The sequence below is a fragment of the Ornithodoros turicata genome, chromosome 1 (genome assembly GCF_037126465.1).
Source record: "Ornithodoros turicata isolate Travis chromosome 1, ASM3712646v1, whole genome shotgun sequence".
NCBI classification, from domain to species: Eukaryota; Metazoa; Arthropoda; class Arachnida; order Ixodida; family Argasidae; genus Ornithodoros; species Ornithodoros turicata.
This window is the reverse complement of record NC_088201.1, coordinates 81910076-81931229: the sequence shown is the minus strand read 5'-3', so window position 1 is coordinate 81931229 and position 21154 is coordinate 81910076. Positions and strand designations below refer to the sequence as shown.

The 21154-nt window shown below is 47.2% G+C and overlaps 1 protein-coding gene across 3 annotated transcripts in view; it reads left to right on the top strand.

Moving 5' to 3' along the window:
* LOC135378435 (uncharacterized) overlaps positions 1-21154 on the top strand; it is a 662816-nt gene that overhangs the window by 249664 nt on the left and 391998 nt on the right. For all 3 annotated transcript variants that reach the window (XM_064611464.1, XM_064611465.1, XM_064611466.1), the window contains one exon: positions 19655-19846. In XM_064611464.1, the coding sequence (XP_064467534.1) occupies positions 19655-19846 (192 nt within the window). The remainder of the gene's footprint in view (positions 1-19654; positions 19847-21154) is intronic.

Genomic DNA, 21154 nt, shown 5'->3' with positions numbered 1-21154 from the left:
GCACGGCAGTGGGGCGCTTCAGTAATGCACTGATGAGAAACGGCGAGGAGAACGCTCGGAACATGCGTACGAATAATGCAACAAATCAAGAAAGGACCAACGAAAGTGAAGGCGGTGAAGATCTCGCCATCTAATTGTGGTCATAACCTCTTCTGTGCTACAAGTTGCTCGTTTGCAATACCCGTGCCGCTTTCTTGAGCACTCAGGCCCCACGGAGGGGAACGCTTTTCGTGATACACAAATGACCTGATGGGTATTCTCTCAGAGGATGCTGGTTAAACCTCCCGTTTGGATAGCGTGGTTCCCGCGCCACCTCAGAGTGAAGCCGTAACAGGTTGTTTGGAAACTTTCCCTGCACTTATACGGTTGGGCCTTGGCGTTCCCGAATTTGATCATTCGCGAGTGTCTACCTTACCCCTTCCACTCCGGCCCCAGGATCCAATAAATGAGGCGGTTAGAATGTGCAATGGTTATGTGTGTGTCTTTGCGCTTGCTCTAAGGCTAATAATTTTCCCGCAATGCTTGTGTGCGTGGAATATAGTTTACGAGATGGGGCACCTTGATGCCTTCGACGGTTTCCAAGCCTCCACCACAACCGTTGTTGCTTTATCCATTACGGATGGGCCATTGCCGCAGCCAGTATGATTGTTCTTAAAGTAGGCTTGATGTTAGTCGCGGATTTTGATTTTCATGGAGTCCCCCGCCCTTACCACTTGCAAAAGTCAAGTGCCAACTGTAATTTGTGCAGAGCGATGTATGAGATCAGTTTGTGGTGTCCACTGGAATATTAATAAAGAAAATTCACCTCTAGGATGAAAACCGCGTTTCGCAAAGTCGACGCAGGTACGAGTGCGAAGAGTAGTAAGGGTGCCGAAGTAGCGTCCTGAAGATCGTGGAATGGACCACGGATCATTGAGTGTTGTCCGTACGATTTTGTCCAATAAGACCGCAACGCTACATTATTGCAATCAAAGGTGTTGATAAAATACATCATTTTTATTAGAGACAAGAGCAGTTGCTTGGAACTGACGTTCTCAACTATTTTGTGTGGAGTTGCTTGCAACGATGGTAACAGATAATGTCACCAAGATGGTGATGTTCAAATTGTGGCAACCAGTGCTTCCACAAGTTCAGGAAAACCTTGTTGACGTTTACACTAGTTCGAGACTTAGACACATAAGTCAGCAAGTCATAGCAATGAAACAATGCAAAGGGTGCAGGCTAGCTGGTGCAGATCCATGAAGAAGACCGAGAGACACGGACACAGAAGGGGGGGGGGGACACACGCAATGCGTGTGTCGTCTTCTGTGTCCGTGTCTCTCGGTCTTCTCCATAAAGCAATAGCAAGCCATCCTTTCTGTTCACTTTTCCTGTCAAAATAAATAGATCGCCCCCCCCCCTAGTTTAACGTCACGTGGCATCGCTCATTTATTACAGATGTCTCGCGAGCTAAGGCGCGAAATCAAATGAATATCAAGTGAACAAAGGTAGTAAACTCACACGTGGTCATGGCGTTAATGTGTTCCTGATTATTTGGGTATATAGCACTTATCCCGGACGTTTTTGCTAAATTCCCTTAATTAATTGCTGAAAGATTAAAGCGGTAACCGCATACAACGATTTCTCGACGGAAAACCGGCCACCGTCACCGTTTTTCCGATGAGCCGACGCGAGCAATGGGAACATCACCGATTTCTCGACGACAGCGGTGGACAGAAAAATCCGGCGAAAAGCGGAAGCGGCCGCTCGACGGCTGCCAATAGGACCGCTCCACGCGCTATCGTTCCACGAGCGGACGTGGCGGGCATTTCGGATGCCGGTATGACCAAACTGGGAACTGGGAAGCATGCTGTCGCCCGCCCGCTGCTGTCTGAGGGCGCCTTTGTAGCGCTTGCTTCGTAAATATGCTTTGACCGCATGAACTTCTTCTGTACGCCACTATAACTTTTCTATGTGTAGCAAAATATTGATCAGTTAATTTGAAGTCAAAATTTAACACGGACTAACGAAACGCCCGCTGGGGCGCCACCATCCGCCGCAGTGGAAATCTGTGCATGCGGTTCGTCCCGCCGTTTTTCCGTCGAGTTGTCGTGCCTGTGGGAAAGTTGGCCGTTTTTCCGTCGAGAAATCGTCGTATGCGGTTATCGCTTAAGACTGAAACATTCGCCAGTCTCGACGAGGTAATGTTGTGGGCGATGTGTTGCATTTTCAACGTCCACATCAAAGCAGAACCCGACTCTTTAGCTAGCCGTTTTCGAACTCGCTCACAGTTTTCTCCCGCAGCACCCCTCCTTGTTCTCTTCAAGTATTATTCCTCCCATTCACCTTGTATTAAGGAATCCTACGAAACGTTTCCTTTCGTTTCACTTTCACTCCTCCCGATGCGTATGCACCCTGTGCCCGTAACGAATTTCACTCTTCAAAAAGCTCTGTATACGATGCCAACTAATACCTAGGCCCCATAGATAGGCACGGACGTTCATTAATTTCTTTTTTCACTACAGCCAGGCGATGACCCTTAGACCTCGTCAAGGCCCGCTCGTGACTCAGGGATTTATCGGTGCGCTGCAGGTGCATTATTAAATGCAGAGAGCACCCTTGCGTCAGAATCTTGCGTAAGGTTGTTGGTGCTTTGTGCCTCTACTATACCTGGTTCGGTGCAAGTTGCGCGGTTGGTTCCCGTATCGGTGAATTATCGAAGAGGCGGTGACTTAATTGGATATTATTCGACACTTTGGCTTATTAATGCGATTGGTTGTGTAAGAACGAAGTCCCTAATTAATCAGCTAATGACGCCTTTGCAATGCGCGTGCCGCTTCTGATTATAAACAAAGTGTTCCCTTGTTTAAGTTTTTATTTTGTCTATTTTTATGCGTCGACGTGTTGGCTAGACTTCCTGTTTACGGTCGTGTCTTTGGAGCTGTGTGCTGAATAGGATATGCCGTGCTCATTGATTATGTGAGATAACACGAGTTGCCGAGCAACAGAGATTCTCGAGGGGGGGAAGGGGGGGTGAATGGATGAAAGGCGATTAAAATATTTCAAAAACACGCAAATAACATAGCTGACCGACGTCGTTTCTTCCACGCTTCGGCCACTGAATCTTGCAATGGCGGAAGGAAACCCCGCAGACATAAGCTCTTTTCGCTTGCGCTCAATGCAACCGCAATTACACCTACGAGCGTCGTGCCAGTTCACGAATTGAATGTGTTTGCTACACTGCAGCATTTGGACAGCAGGGAGTCGGATGTTCCTGAACCAGTAGCTTTTCCTAATCACATATCAGGGAGTAGACATATTGCACACACTGGAAAAGCTGCCCAACACGCGCTGGCAAAAACATAACGGCAGTCTGCACCAACTCTGGGGCCAACTTCACAAATCATGGACCATACCCTTGTCTCATCGCGTTGAATCACCCACGTAGTGCATGTATAATCGAACGCACCTGACGTGTGATACCATTACACACGTTGTGATATATAGCCTGAACCGGTATGTCTTCTTATCAGTGTCTCATGAAACACATTTCACGACGGCAACGCGTACAGCAGTTTATCTAAGCCCCTTCCAGCGTTCGACCTGCACCCAATCTATAATCCATAATCAACCTTCGTAATCTCTCGTTATGGCATCCCTGAATGTGTCCTTAGGTCACATCGCCAGCAGACTGTGATTAAATCATTACCTTATTTTGCGCATCGATCCTGCAATTCACTCTACTAGTCATTAATATCCATATGAACTGTTCAAATCGCTGTCTAACGATCTGAGACGTTGAAAAGTGTTCTTCTCTAGCTCAGAAATCATGTAGTGCTGCTAATTTCTGTCTGGTATTTATCGATGCCATGGTTGGTCCCCCTTTTTAGAGGCTGTCGTTAGCGTGCCCTGAATGCACAACTGTGCGAATTGACTGCCTCATGGCGCTTGGGCTAGCCACAGGCTGGATGTCAAACGTCGGTCGAGCAATCGTTAAGTACGCGTGAACGAGATCATAAGAAGGAGACCACATGGTAGGATGGATCAGCCAAACGGATATTGGGTACCGAAATAATATATGGACGCATGGGGGTCTGTATAGATGTGCCGTCCTGTAGTACATTGTAATTAGAGTCATTGGCCAGAAAAGGCGGGATTTTTCGCTGAGGGAAATTAGGCCAGGTAGGAACCATAGTGTTCTCAGACACGCTAATATTCATGGAAAATGGAGTGGTTGAACATGTTGATTTGAATGGAGTAACAGGCTTAATGCACTCCCAGTTCCAATTGTCAAAGAGTTCCTTGACTTACTATCAATCAGAGTTATGCGGTTACAGAATTCCTTCATGGGAGAAGAATGGCAGGGAATGTACAAGCACCATGACCCTGAACGCCTGTTATCAAAAGGTGTGGCAACAATGATGCTGCTCAAGAACATATATTACATTGCCTCTTGTTGACTGAAGACAGTCAATATGCAATACACGAATAGACCCACTCTTGGGAAGCAATTTGGTTACAAGTAATCAAGTCGGGCTGAACGGAAAGCTCGTCGTTCCGGTCTCCCGTGTCACATCACTGAAGCACGACGCATTCAGAAGGCCATACAGAGACACCTGGCCACCCTTGCAAGAAACCGCTGGCGGCTCTTCGCGAGCTCTTTGTCTCCGCGACCGCCACTTTTCAGAATATGGAGCACACTCAGGGCACTCTCCACACCTGTTGCTCAACGGCGCCCTTTTCAAGCACTCGCGCTAGCAACCGCACGTTCGGAAATCGACGTTGCAAACGAATACTGCGCCCGTCTAACGACAGCTTCGATGTCGCAGGGATCGTCAGCTCGTGCCATTCCGGTCGTCCTGAAATCCTCGCAGGAGCAATGTCTGGATGTTCCGTTTTGCTTCATGGAGTTGGAGGCTGCCCTAACGAAATCACCCCCTCACACTTCTCCTGGGCCTGACTGCATTACGTACAAGGCCCTCCAAAATCTACCCTTCCATGGCCGACACGCCCTCCTTAGGCTCTACAATAATTGTTGGCGGGATGGTGTTTTCCCAGCAGGATGGAAGAATGTAATGATAGTGCCGCTCCTGAAGCCAGGCAAGTCTCCACACGCCATTGATGCCTTTCGCCCAATCGCACTCACCAGCTGTGTCGGGAAGGTTATGGAACGGATGAAATCCGCACGATTGAACTGGTATTTTGAGAGCACCCGATTGTTTCCTGAAGCTATGGCTGATTTCCGGCAAGCGCGGTCCGCGATTGACAATGTCATCAACCTTGTCTCTTCCATCCAGCGAGCAAAGTTTGATGGGCTCCTAACGGCCGCTGTCTTTCTCAATGTAGCGAAAGCATACGACAGTGTCCTCCATAATGTTGTTGTCGCATCGCTTCAAGAAGCTGGTGTGGGCAGCTGTACCCTTGCCTGGTTGCAAGACTTCCTCTCTGACAGGTCTCTGTTCGTGCGCACAGCAGATGGTGACAGTGCCAACTGCTCTATGCTGATGACATTTACATATGGACCTCTGCAGGGCACCGTGATGCCATCCAACATCGTCTACAACATGACTTAGACCTTATTGTGGCGTATCTTACTGACCGTGGGTTGTCTGTCTTGCCGGCTAAGACAGTAGCTATGGCATTCACGCGCCGCTCCTTCACCAAATACCCCCTACTGGTGGCTGGCTTTAGGCTGAACTACGTCTCGCATCATCTGTTCTTGGCATAACCACTGATAGGGGACTGACATGGTCGCGGCAGATCAACTCCCTCTCTGCTAGCGCCCGCATCTATTGTAATGTGCTCCGGCACCTCTGTAGATCCGCATGGGGCCCGTCCTGTCTGGGGCAGACCTCCATCGTGTCCACTGCTCCCTGTTGCTTGGCGTTATGCGCTATAGCCTGCCTGTACTTTATGGCATCTCCAACACTCACGAGCGAGATTTGCTCACTATTCAAGCCAGAAGCCTCCATCTCTGTTTGGGAGTGCCAAAGACAACGGAAACCTTCTCTGTCTTGGCGGAGGCACGCGAACCATCGGTGCTTATTCTTCGCGATAGCGTCGCCTTACACGCGTACACACGCTATCTTGTCCGCCATCCAGCCCATTACCTCTGTGACATTGCACAACGTTATCCCGCATCTGCATTCGGTCAAGCTATTTGCCGTTTACGAAGCAACATCCCCTCAACATCAACCTCGACGCCGGCCGGCCCTCCTATGCGCCACCCATGTGGACGCTTCACTATCCCACTGTACAAACGTCAATTCCGGGCCTTAGGAAAAAGAAGGTTGTGCCAACAGCTGTGGCCTGCGAGCTGACCTGGCACCACATCTATAGTGACCACCGGCATCGAACCCAAGTATACACCGATGCGTCAGTTTCTCTAGTTGTGTCGTCTGCTGCCTTCTGCATCACAGAGGATGAAGCTGAGCACGGCTTCAAGCTCCCTCTTATGTCCTCTGCTGAGGCCGAGGCATTCGCACTACTGGCCGCTTTGAGACATGTCTCCTCGTTGGCGCCCAGGGCCTGGACGATCCTCACCGACAGTAAAGTGGCTCTGGAGGCGCTGGCCTCTTACTCTGCTGCAGTCATCAGTCACACCTACACCACGATCATCGCCCTGCACTCTGAACTTGTATCCCTGGGACACGGCGTGGTGTTCCAATGGATTCCGAGCCATGTCGGAATTTCAGGCCATGATCGTGCTGACGCTTTTGCTCGGCAAGCCCATGACACTGAGCAACCAACTGTCCTTCCCCTTGCGCACTCCAGGTGCCAGCTGGAAATCCGCCGCTTCATTGCCAACCGCACACAGCTGTTTCAGCAAGAAGCTATACGAACCAATGCCTTCGCTAAATACATTGACCCTTTAATGATATATGCTGTGCCTAGCCGCATCTCATGCATAGAGGAATCGTTGCTTCATCGGCTGCGGCTGAATGTGGCACGAACTCCACTCCTCCTCCTTAAGATGAGTCAGCATCCATCGCCTCTTTGCCCCACGTGCCAAGTAGAAGCTGACGTGCCACACATACTCTTTGACTGCCAGCGGTACGAAGATCACCGGTCGAGTCTCCGGCGCCGGCTTGCTCATCTAGGCTACCAAGAGCTCCCCCCCCCCCCTTCGCGGTGCTACTTGGCCCTACTCAGCACGCTGAAGCCACGTCTGCGCTGACACGATTCCTTCGGGAATCTAAACTCCTGGACATTGCTCTGATACGTCCTATGCGCAACGATTAGAGAAGGAGCTGTTTATTCTGTATTTTTTCATAATTATCTGTGTCTCAGTTGCTTGTATCCTCTTTTGTTTGCTTGATAGCTTTTTTGGGAATAGCAAGCCTACACCGTGACTAACCTTTCGCTTCTCTTTTTTCTTTTACTTCGCATTAAACATATCCCCCCCCCCCTTACTGAAGATTTAACCATAACCGCAATCAACAACTTTTTCTCATAGAGCAATTTTCCTGTTGAATACCAGTCGGCGACAGGTGAACGAAGATGGTACTAGTTTCAGAAACTAGAGAGACACACAAAATTCCAAAGTAACTGTAACTAGCTGCTGTCTAGTTACAATTACTTTAGAATTTCGTGTTTTTTTCGGCTAATTTCAGAAACTAGTCACTCCTTCGTTCACTACCTATCACGCTCTGGTATTCAACATGAAAACCAGCTCCCATGGCATAGTGGTTAGGATGATCGCTTTCCACGCAGAGACTGGGAGGTGACACGGATTCTAATCCTGTCACCGACTGTGCTGTCTGAGGTTTTCCCTGGGTTTTCCGAATACTTTCCAGACGAATGTAGGCACAGTTCCCCCTGAAGTCGGCCGAGGACGCATACTAACCCCCCTGTCCCCCACTCCTTCCTGCTGTCCTCTCTCCATATGTCCACATCTGTACGCCGCTCATAGCCACAGCTGCTTCGCGGCGCTAACAGGGAATTAAAAAACATTCAACATGAAAGTAGCTCTCTGAGAAATAGTTATTCGTTGCAGTTCGTTAATTGCTCAGTAAGAAGCTATTTGTAACGAAGTTACTTCCCAAGGCCGGACAGAACATGCACGAGATCAACACATCTCCCTTCATTGCTGCACTGCGATTCTCAGTAAACCCCTCGCCACATAACCCATATATTCACTATCTTGGGTCGCTTCACTCTATAGCAATGCGCACACCGTAGCTTCAACGATAACAAGCCAGTACTTCGACGTTAACCTTCATCCGCCTGTCTACATGTTATAGTTCCCCTGCAATTTACTTTCTTGACCCCCGGTTACTGTGAGGTGCAATTCAATGAAACGCCGTTTATGTCAACTTTGCAGGTCGCCGAAAATTACACAATCTTTTCGGCGGCTTCCTAGGCTTGGACGATCCCCCTCTAATCATCTCATTCACCGCCCGTTGCTTCTGGCACCGAAGACCTTGACTTGCACGACACGGATATCCAACTGGGCCGACGCCGTCCAAGCCTATTTGATGTCACACCCCGTAAGGCGTTATTATCAACCGTAGAGCGAGTCGTCGATATATCGTGCCACAGCGCTATATTGCGTGATGATACTTCTGAGGCGTAATCGTAGCCTTCAATAGTGCGCCTTGTGATATACGGACCACCGCCATGGCCCTTTTATAAAGACGTCGGACGTAACACGGAAAGTGTCATCTAGGAGGACTGATGCGGAGTGCAGATATCCGACGAATGGGGATCTCTACACGAAACGCAAGGAAAACACGAGATCGCTTTGTCAAAATGAAAAGGTTAATGCAGCCGACCGAATCTTCGCTGTCGCCAATGTCAAGATCCATTCTGCTAAGAAATGAGTTGAGACCTCACGTGATAATTGGTCGGGTTATGGTAATTAACTTTTTAAGATATTGGTACCAAATGGTATGTGAATGAAGATGCATGCATTTCGCGGACTGCTATTTCTGCTGCTCTTTCCGAAATCTATTTCGGATTTTGTCTTTTATCATGTTTTGAAGCGTATGCTGAGACCATTTTCATAGTGCCAGCGAGCTAAGTTTGGTTTTACCGCGCAAAAAGCGTCAGGTTGTTCTTATTATGCTCGAATACTTATTAGTTGAAACGAATTGCTTGAAATACTTCAAGGGCGCGAATTTTGTTAGCTGTACAAGCCTCTTCATCGACATATTTTTAACCCGGTCAGGCGGACGAAAGTTCCAGGTGCGCAGTCATGGCAGAAGTTATGGCTATCGTGGGGTCATAGTCTACGGCCGGTACACATGATGATGCGCCCAGGGGTATTTCCGGGATTTGCATGTCGGGCGGGGGGGGGGGATTCTTAGTGGGGGTGTAAGGGGGTGACGGCCATGTTTTCGTGGCTTTTTTTTTGCCTTTCTGACCGGCATTTGGGAGGGGTGAGGGGTTGCAAGAATATTTGGGGAGTACTAGGGGGTGCGGGGAAAATCCCTGGCTGCGCCCCTTGTACACGTATTACTGTGTTCGTTCTTTTTCCCTTCCGCGCAGACAACCGTGTACAACCATTGCTATTTTGTGATAAAAGTTTTCTGAGGCATCGCTTGGATTTTTCGTAGCATGCGTCTCTCGTTTTATGACTGCTACTGTCAGGAGCCACCCTGCTGTTTACTAGAAGAGACCTTTCTTTTGTCCTTTTGATTGTGGGAATTGCGTACGCATACTCAAGACTCTAAATAAAAGGACAGAAACGCAGTGAAGACAGACAATAGAGAAACTATGGGACACCGAGGCAGGATTGAATGCAGGAACGCTTGCGTAACCGTAGGGGGCACGAGTCTCTTGGCTTTGCTGAAAGCCCTTCTAGCCACACTAAACTTGACATATATTTCATTAACTGGATGATTATTAAGACTTGGCCGAAGTATGACACGTCACACTTAAAATTTAGATTCAGATTCAGATTCGTTTATTCTTCGAATCTTCATAATTAGATACAGCGGAAACGGGTGGACCCTGAGTACAGTCCCCGTTATTAAACGTTTACATTGACAATTTGCAACGCAGACAGTCCTGTGTCAGCTATTGAACAGTCAGCTCAACAACCTTACACAATATATCAGAGAAAATACCATAAATCACATGTATAAAATGTACTGCTGTGAGAGAAACACTGAGAATAGGAGGATAACACAGTAATTTCGCTTATTTCGTGTCGGAATAAAATTAAAAATAACCGTCATCACGTCAAAAATAACAGTCAACATTACTACATACGTATCAGAGAGAAAAAAAGACATTAATCACAAATACAAAATGTACTGTGAGGGAAACACACAACAGGAAAACGCAGAAAAAAAAATCAATTTGCGTCATGTCAAAACAAAAATAACCGTAGTTCATGTTCATGTATGCAACAATTTACATTGTTGGTGCCCGAATAGCTAGAAAGTAAGTCTACTTGTTGATATTACATAATCATACTATAGGCGCTAAAACAGATCCTTGTTCGTCTTCTGGGTGTTTCTGACCTTAATTAGCATATTAATAGCGTTTTAATTAGTATGAGGGTCCTGTTGTTGGTTACTGCCGCAACTGGATTCTTTACACACCTCTAACATCTTACATGATGTAGATACTTTTATTTCTGTCCTCTGTGTTCATCCGCAATCTTCCAGGCATATAACAGCGTCCAACACAAGAACCACGTGACTTAATATCGTGATGATGGATGCCTTGGTTTACCCTTCCCGAGCGGCATCGCGCAGGATGATCCCATTATTCACACTACAATAGCTGCAATTCTTTGAAGGCATCTCGCTGAACCACGTACACTTCTTTTAATTTGTCAGCAGAAGATGAATGAGACGTGGTTCTTAACAGCACTGTACGCGTCAAAATATTTCGCGAACAAAGTCGGCCCCAGCCGGTGCAAAGGTGAGAGGGCTGGTGTGAAGGACATCGTAGCCGATTTTAGACCGGTACACTTCTAGGGGAAGTAACCCTTGCGTGGATAATGAGCTCCATTTCTGCCTCGTCCAACGTTGCGGAATCCAGCCTGAGTGAGACCGTGATTAATGTTATGGCGGCGAATAAGTTTTGGAAAGCTGTCTTTCGAATGGGCGTTAGTTGTGTGTGCCTAAGTATTGCCTAGCTAAGTGCCTAAACATGACTAGTATGACGATTCACCTGATGGATAGTATCCCCTCTGAAACAGACAGTCAGGGGTCACAGCACACCACCAGTACACTACTGTCTGCGAACAAATGGCCGCTCTGTGGGGGAGGTGGGGCATCGTCCCTCTCTGTCCTGCACGGGTTCGTCCGTAGCGTTGGACCGGGAGCGACAGTGCATCCCAGTGGGCTGACGTCACAGGGAACTTTGCCGATACTTGTCCGAGAGCGTGTACCGAAAACGTACGAGAAACCACAGACAGCACCATGTACGTCGGGACTGGATCGCACCAGCTCCCTGAGTTAGCGTGACCTTGGAGTCATCGCCCACAAGTGGGCGCGGTACGCCCCCGTAATCAGTTGTGAGACTGGGAGAACAAGATGAAGGGCATGCAGAGACTCCAGGGAGTCGACATTCATTTCTGCTCCTCCTGCAAGATCTTCCCACGTTGCGACAGTTGAATTCCGCACAAAGTATCGTTTCCTGCCTTAATTTGAGCCCTGATATTCAGAAGAGCTTGTTTATGTCTTAAAGCAACCAGAAGTCATCAAATTGCTTTGCTACATGTATTTATTTGCGCAGTTCCGTTAGAAAATTGCCTGCCAGGGCGTCGTGGGACACATTTCATTTTCGCGATCGCCCGTTAGGGGCGTATCCACTTCGTCACTTCTTGCACACCACAATAAAGAGGTAACAGAGGTACACAAAATGGAACAGACGCGGTAAGGTTTATCTCTGGGTGCGTTGTACATCGGTGTGTGCGTCAAAGAGGGGATCGTGGACTCAAATTGACTGCAAAGTCCTCAGATACTGATGCCCCAGAGTAATTTCACACACTTTTTTTTTCGTTGTCCTCGTGCCACATGGAACTGCAAAGGTTCGAGTTCGGAACGAATCTGAGACATGAAACTTGGATATATGCTGAAAGAAAAAAAAAACAGTGAGACGCAGTCCATTCGGGCGCACGAAGTCATGCCACAGGCACATGGTACGTGCGCCTGACTGATTGCCCGAAAATTGTCGAAACCGCGAACGCGATCGTAATGAACGCTGCAGTAATTTGGTACCATCGCTTTTGCCTTGATACGAATTCGCCTTAAAATACCCCAACCAGGGGGGCTCTCCCACGCTGTATGCGCCTTAAGGTACGCGGTATTATTTCAAGTGCCTTACTGGCGTCTATTAAATATGTATTTCACGGGAATATATTGTAGTTTTCGTATCAGGTTTAAAGCGACAGTCCGGAACGCAAGCAAAACCAGAGAGAACGCTGTTCCACCTTTTGTATGCCCCAGTTCCCTGTACAAGCTATAATCGAAATTGCGAGCCAGTTATTTAACATTGAACTTTATACCTAGTGGCCGTGACGTCGCTGCCAATTGCTTCCAGACTTTGTTCTGCAAAGCATCACCCAGGACTCCGATTCCTGAGAAAACGTTCTGATTATATGTTATCATATCTCAAAGCAATCCTCAACAACGTTTACTCGTTGGCACACGATGTCCACAAATCTGTGGCAGCTCATGCTTCAGTGTCTGTATGACCGCAACCAACATGTCGTCTGTGTTTCTTGTTTATATCCAAAACTGTATATGGTTCTCTTTAAGGAATTTTTTCATCTGGTATCTGCAAGTAACTCGCAAAGAAATACATCCGTAATCCCACAAAGAAGAGAAAAAATTCGACGGCGCCAGCCTATCCCTTCATGATAAGTCCAAACATGGCGTTGCCCTTTCCCAGGGCCGCATCACAGCAGTAAAGCTGGCGAAGATCTTATTTTCTTTGGAACTTCTGAGGCTTCGACGAGCACGTACTTGCAGCGCTGGACCAAGCACTTCATGCTGTGCCGCGCTAATGAGCTGGTAATATTTCAGAAATACGATCCCCTCATCGGGTAGTACGTAAGACTTTAGTCGAGGGGGCTGCTTTCTCTCTCAGGGAGGCACCGCATTGGGTGCGGCTGTTTGCTTTTACTACAGTCGCCGGGGCATCACAAGGTTAAGGACAACGTGCATCGACGCTCAGTTTTTTTCCTTCTTTTTTGTTTTGTTTGTTATTGCGGGTAGTATTTATCGGGCAATAAATGGCGGACGGAGTATTGCGCTCATCGTTGTTCGCACGTAGTAATATCACCTCTCAGTTTTGTTCAGCATCGCGGTCAGAAGTGTTCACAAGAAGAAACAAGAAAAGTTTTGACATTGATGGTTTCTCTACTGGAGTCTTTCTTGTCCGTTCGTGTCTGTCATCTGTGCAAACCTCCCCATTTCCAAGGAAATCTCCCAGTAAACAATATATGTCTCAGAAACGTCCACACTATATCCCACTTGGGATTTTGGGATATCCCAGGGACTAGGCTGAATAGCCCGTTGACGTCTCTGGGACAGACAGAGGACCCGTATTTCTTCCACATTTGCTGATCCAGTGAAGGTTCCAGGAATGTCTGTCAGGGATATTTGGACATATAGAGGACATATGCAGGACGTATTATTATTATTGTATTTTGTAGCTTTTTTTTGCAATTTTTACTTATTCTACGGAAAATACTAGTCTGCAACAGAGAACATCGTACCAACGAACTCTTGTTTATTGAACACAAACCAAGTACAGTGATGTTACATGCGCTGTAAGAAACGCTCTTTCTAATAGTACAAAATATGATATTACAACATAAATAGGCTAATTATTAACAATATAGGGTGACACAGATAAGACGCATAATAACACAATAATGGTCATAATAATAATAATCACGTGATTGCTACGCCACTTCGCAACCGTCATCCCTGAAAGATAATCAATAACATAGTTAATTCCATCTATTGGGATAGCAGCTGAAACACTGCCATAAATAGGCGTAAAGAACAGACACTCTGCAAAAAGTGGGAACAAATGCAAGACAGTGACTTACCGCAGTTTCTCTTGCAGTATAGATGGTTACATGCGGAAGCAGCCTAATCACTGGCAAATCCAAGCGACGTCTTCCGGTTTATGCCTGGCTCTTCAGTGTTGTAGAGACACCAGTAACTTTACACATGTGTGAGGCTATCCATGGTTGTGTGTGGATACTGTAAAACAGTCATGTTTTATTAATCTAGAGTCACATCGCGTCCATGTGACATTTAAAGATAAGCGGTCATGCAAAAAACAAGGAACTTTGAAAAACAGTGCAGTCGAACGTGAAAACATAACTGCTATCCTTTACATGAAAGACAACTTAGCTGAGCCTAGCTGAGCCAAGCTTTTCTACTAGCAGGCTGCGCATAGTTAATAGAATTTGCTTCACCATTGCTTTCATCATTCCCAATCAAATCCTGAATCAAAGAGATGTAAAGAATTGGACTTGCACTTTGTAGCTGTACACACACAATCTCACACAGTTCCGCCGTGCGCATGAGTTCGTCAGTGATACGCACCAGACTCTGCAGGTGTTGTGATATTCGTAGTATATCCACAGAATATTCACTGGGGGATATTTGTGACGTCTCATGGTGGATATACAGCGGACGTTGTGAGGATACGCGTGACATCTGTGACGTGTGAGACCAATTTGGGAGGTCTGTGGGATATTGATGGTTTGCTGGGCTTACTTCCAAGGAAATGTATCTTACACCAGCTTGCTTGCATTTTGTTTCTTTGTTCGCCAGCTGTGCATGATAACCGGGTTATCTTTGTTATCATCCAACAAAAGAGTCACTAGCACTCCTCGCTTCAGCTTTGCAGCAAAAACCGAAAGCGGATTCGTCATGCCCCCCACAAAGCGAAAATGGAGCTGGGTTCGCTTTTCTTTTCTTTTTTTCATTGTCTGCACGTCAAGGAGAATTGGGCACTACATAACGAATCCATTTCTGTCGCATCCGCCCTCGTCATGCGGAGCTTAATGAACACCACGGTTCTGCAGCCGGAAACCCACCAATTGCACAGAAAGCGCGAAACTAAAGCACTGGGTATTGGCGGCAGGAAGGCACAACTAACAAAATGAGCTTAACAAACTCCAGAGGAGGGGGAACTGAAGTAGGGGTGCTACTGAGACTGGCGCAAATGCAGGGGGTGGACGTTCATAACCTACAATCATAGCTGTCCTGAGCGTGATAGAGAGCGCGCCATTGAAAGACAACGTACAGACTTTGTGTGAAGGAACATAAGCTTTAATTTGATGTCGTGTAAGTTTCCCCTAGTTGTTGATTATGTGTTTGGGTTTGGGTTGAGCCGGGAAACGCCTTCAATCGCCTTTACGTTTTCAAGTTAAAGATGTTGGCAGTCCGTATGACTTGCCCTTGACGTTTTTGTGCATTCCTTGTTCCCTTTATTTCCGGAGAAGACAGTAAGCGAGAAGGGAAGAACGAGACCGACTGCAGGATGGACGTAGCGTTTACCGCATTCTCAACTAGAACGTCCTGAAACATCGACCTCACGTCCAAACTGTGTAGCTTTGCACCTGCGTGGTTACGTATGCCCCTGATTGCTATGGAGAGTTATTTTCTACTGCAGGCAATGAACTAACAAATTAAGAGTAATTTTGTGTCAGGTAGTTCTTGAGTAACTGAGAGGATGGCGGCTAGCTGGTGAAGATTCATTGTCCCCATAGTGAGCTTGAGGCAACCTCCTCACCTCATCATCAGGACACATCTCATCCTGCCCATTGTAGCTTGGGGTAGTGGGCCGCACCTTATGTGGCGAATTTCCCCATTCATTATCATTAATTTATTTGTTGTTGTTGTTGAGGCCACGTAAAAGACGAACACACACACGAAGGCTCAAAACCAAAATGAAAGTTTTAATACAGAAGTACAAATATATAACATGAAGGAGAGAGGGATTTGGTTTTGAGCCTTCGTGTGTGTGTTCGTCGTTTACGTGGCCTCAAGCTGAAGGTTTTCTTGTACATTGAAAAGTTTCACCGGCCTGGACTCGAAATATCTTTCTCACTATTCCAGTTCCTCAGATTTCGACCGATATTTTGCCAGACGAAGCACCCAAAGGGAGTGAAATAGAAACGTTGTGCGAACGGTGAAAAAAAAAAAAAGAGAGAGAGCACAATACTACGCAATACAGAGAACACGACGGCCATATTTCTGGAGCTGCTGTCTGGAAGGCCCTGTTCGCCGCTATAGGAATCCTTGTGTCCGTTACCAATGTCCTGCTTTTGAATTCTTGCACCGTCTGTGCTGTCTGGATGTCTCGCCTGACTTTTCGTCAGACGCTTTAGAGCAAATGTCAGCATTGACCTTTGAAGTCAACCCAGGGTTCACGGCCCTCTCTGAGCCTCGGCGGCCGTCCTGGAAATCGCTCGGCAATGAAACGGCGCCACCTTTGTCATAGCATATTCTGATACCTATATAACCGTTTGCTTTAAAGCGCCGCGGTTTTCAGTAGACCTGAACACAGCCGGGGACGATGCAGCTTGAAAGTATTCCGACTCTGTGTACACAATTCCACACTCAAGGAATTCAGGCCACCGCTACCCTCTGTTTACTCCTCAGACACTGACACTCCAAAGCACTCCGTCGTCAACGCTCGTCTGATGCCGTGCACGCCGTAAGGAAACGCTTACAAAAGAAATTCTTTACCGCGTTCCATCGCATCAATCTTGTACATTTCAAGCATCTGCCTTTCTTCATACTCGAGATACATATCCATCCACCCTGGACATCATGTCAACGCACTTTCCCCCTCCCTGATTTCTAACTCCTTTTCCTCTCGCCTCCCATTCCTATTCCGACTGCATGGAAGCAGGCACTACACACATGAATCAAGCAACATTTCCTCGCACGGATCACATTCACTTCCCAGAGATCCTTACCAGTACACCGTTCCAAGGGGTGCGAACTGCTGCCGACAAACAGCATCTGGCCAGAATACTCGCTTGACCCAGAATGCGTGATCGGTGGAAGCATGTGACTCAAGTTATTCTGGTAGAGAGCTTACGTAAAAACAACGGACGAAGAAGGTCTCTATTGACGCATTTGTCAGCATGCATGAAATTGACTTGGTCACGCTCGGGAATATGGACGTACCGGCCCGTGTCCTTGTACCATTGCGCGAGCTTCAGCGCGCGCGTGCCTATTGCTGTGATTCGTTTTGCTGTATTGGTTGATTCCTGGGAGGGAGGGTATTGACATTTCAGTCTTTGTGGTTAGTGACCTCTAGATTGGAATGCAGGCTATCGGCTGTATTGATGGTGGTCATCCGCGTGTCTTTACTATGCAAACAAGCCGGTAAGTTCTTTTGACGAGACTCTCTGAAGTTGATGCTTCGTGCAGCGGCCGCTGTTCACGGTGGGAGTTCCGGTAAAGGTGTTCGATGTTCCACCAGACAGTGTGGCTGGCACAGAGAAGCAGCTGGGCATAAGCTCGGCGAAGAGCGAGCGTTTACTTTACAGTGAGACGTCACATGAGTTATGTAGATTCTGTATGGAACGGCTGTTTAAGGCGTCGCATGCTGCGCTATGTATAAACCAGGTACAACGACGCCTCATTGTTTCATATAATCTTCGAGGGGGCACGATCAATTCATATTGAACAGTTTAATGTCTACGACTCTGTCATCGGGTTGGCTATCGAATCAGTGCAGCAAGCGTGCTAAGGCGGGGACATTTATTAAAGCATCTATCGAAGTGACCGATGTGTTTCTGAATACGTTGGATTGACGTAGGCTGCATACCCGTGAGTTTGGGGTCGAGACAAGGGGACGAACAAACAACCATACAACCAGAGCATCAAACCGATTTTTTTTCTTCTTCGGTTCAGGTTCGGGTCCAGGCATAATGGGTCGGTTCCGGTTCACCTCCAGGAGAACACACACATCGGTTCCGAACCGGTTCATTGCACAAGGTATATGCCCTAAAATAAACTGCAGGAAAGTTCCGAAGGCTTTATTTCTCTTGGCATGTCCTAGCTGGCCGCAAAGCTGCGACAAGAACGCTTGTCCACAGTAAAACGAAACTATAGAGCGCGGTTGTACGACGTCGTCTCCATCGATGTGGGTAACCAGCTATATGCATTACCGCTTGTATTGGAGACTCGGGTTGCAAAAAATAAATAAATAAATAAAAATGCCGCATGAACCGATCACTTTTGGAAGAGGCTGGGGCACTTAAGGCAGGTAAGGTGAAAAACGGTCAGTCCCGAACTCTCGAATTTTCAAACCGATTTTGAAACGGTCACTGAGAGTTTCTGAATCGGTTCGGTTCCGGTTCAGCTGCAAGATGGCGGCAGCCTTTTCGGGATGATCCCGGTTCCAGTCGGGCAAAAAAGAAACGGTTCTTTCCGGTTTTCGGTTCCGGTTCGGTTTGATGCTCTGCGTACAACACAGCCCTGCTCTGTGTCGTATGCTAGTTTGCTCGTCCCCTTGTTTTAATTCCAACCTCAAGGTTATGCTGCCTACGTGACGTATACGTAATCCTTTTATGCTCAACGTCGGCTTTTTCACATACCACATTTTACATTATTTCCGCGGTATAAGCCATACCGAGTGCAGTGTATGATGTGGTGCATCAGGACAGTATTTGAGAACAAGGTATTGGTGATAGCTTTTATCACTTGGTGCACTGATGTAAAGGTGAGACTCCATCGTCTTTACGATAGTCATCTGCACACACTGAAAAGGAACGTTGCACGTACATCCGAATAATTCGTATTGTTCAGTTCAGCTCTCACTGCTAACCTAGGCACAGCGAATGCCATGTAACACAAACAAACTGGTTGCTCCTCCGTTCCTGTTGTTCCTGCCACCGGCAAACGACAGAAGGCACTCCTTTTGCGTACTTTCCTTCTCAAGCGAACGTGACCAATCACAGCGTGAAGGAAACTAACGTCTCCGCAGACGGCGTCCCGCTGCGCGTCGCGTCAGCGGCCCTCACGGTCAATGCCATCACTGTCAAAGCCACCGGCTTCCCTTCGTCAGTGGCCCCTGGAACTCTTTCCGTTGGAAAGCCCTGGAATTAACGGGAATGAAGACGCCAGTTTGTTTTCATCCCAGCGAAGGACGTTTATTGGGGTTGACGCGTGTAGTGTTTGTTGTGTATATTAATGGGAACTTTACGTGAGCTTATGTCGTGAGGGTTGACCGAGAATGAATTTGTTAGCATTGTGGGTTCTGTGCCAGAGCTTCTTGCGTGCTTCAATGCTGCGCAGACAGAACCGAACCGAAACGGAAGTCCGGTGGTCTGAAAATATTGTAATGTGGCACTGCATGTAAGGCAGCGCTGGTGGGCTAGACTGCATTGCATATGAGAGGCACAATGAAAACGCCGTCAAGTTCATATTATATTGTAAGATTGTGTTTAGAAGGCCAAAATGAGCGCGGTCCTTGTAGACCGTTGGCGCCCTGTGAGCGAGCGTCAAACCTTATGGGACGTGACCTTGAGGAAACACGCTGGTCAGCAGAATTATGTCCTTTCATTATCACGGCCGTTGCAAATGCTCCTCAGATGGGCGTCACAACCCAGGTGGCCGCATTGTTCACGCGATTATGCAACTTTATTGGACAAATCGTTCTGACCTATTCAATCTTACCCATACACCTTGAAGAGTAAATTCTGAAATCTGCATGTTTCTCTTTGCAGCGTCCCAGCGATGTGGTTCCGGTGATCGAAGCGGCTTTAAGTTCATTGTACGAACCTTTTCACTCTGTGCAAGTGGTGCTTCTCAGCCAGACAAAGGATATATTCCTGCGAAAATTCTTCGGCGACATCGACAAGTTCACAACATTTTTCTTACAACCTGCGGTGGAGTTGCTCTCTGCTATCAAGCAAAAGGTAAGTTTATTTTTAAATGTACCACCGTGCATACTTTACCACGGGGAATCCCCGTGATGAAAAATGTATATTGTACTCGGCTCTCTCACCAGTCATCACTCCATATTTGTTGAACCATGATGTTGTAACTATAGCCGAGGACCATTACTTATTACGCATCTCCGTTTTGTTGAACAGTGAAGAAATCTGGGGGGGGGGGGGATATATATTTATTAAATGGAAAGGTCTGCCAGACCAAGGTCGGCATGCTATTCCATTAAAAAAAATCAAAAGAAAACGAAGAATAAATAGAAAGGAAAGGACGAATAGGAAAAGGTGAGTCTCCGTAAAAAGGAGGAAAAACAAAAACGAAAAGAAAGAAGGGAAAAGGAAAAAAAATAGCAACGAAGAAAGAAGAAAGAGAAAAAAAAGAAGAAAGAAAACGAAATCTGGGCTTGTTGCTTCATCATGACAGTTTTGCTCTTTCGTAACTTAGCTATATTTATCGAGCAAAGCAGGATCGATATGCTGTCTTTTCTATAGGAGACGAGTTTTACAGAAGCCCACGCGGAGGTTCTGATCGAATGTTTGGGATTGAGGTGGTGGTGATAGTGGTGGAACTCTTGCCGTAGTCGGCCACGCTCAGGTTGGCAACGTCACGACTATCGCAGGGGTGCGTCCTGGGCCGACTTAACATGGAAGTGTGCCGGATTGACGTACAACTGCAATACAAGCTGCATGGCCGAGTGGGTAAAAGCATCCGCTCCTTGGTCGTGCTGTAGACTGGGAGGTGGGTTCGAATCCTACCACTGGCTGTGCTGTTCGGGGTTTTCCGGCAGACTCTCCAGACGAACGTCGGACTAACGGTACCTGACTAACGGTCCAAGACGCGCACTAACCCCCCGTGACCCCTTCCTACTGTCCTCTCTCCATCTGTCCACGTCTGAACGCTACTGATAGACAGAGTTGAGTCGCGGCCGCTGACACGGAATAAAATAGGAAACCTACACCACGAGCACAGGGCCGTTTCTTTTTCTTTTTTTTTTTTTTATGGAATAGCATACTGACCTTGGTCTGGCAGACCTTTCCCTCTAATAAAAGTGGCGTGTGGGTGGCGTGACAGGGTGGCGTGAGATAGATCATTCCGATTTACTCGCTGATTTTAATCGTGATTTCAATCGCTTGATATTCGACACGATTTAAATCCGAATAATTTCTTTGGAAAAAGAAACTGTTCAAAACTCAGTAAGGAGCCCCAAAACGTGGCAAAAGAGCACAAGTATTTGGTTAGTGATAATTCTAGCACCGCTGAGACTAATTATTCGTTGT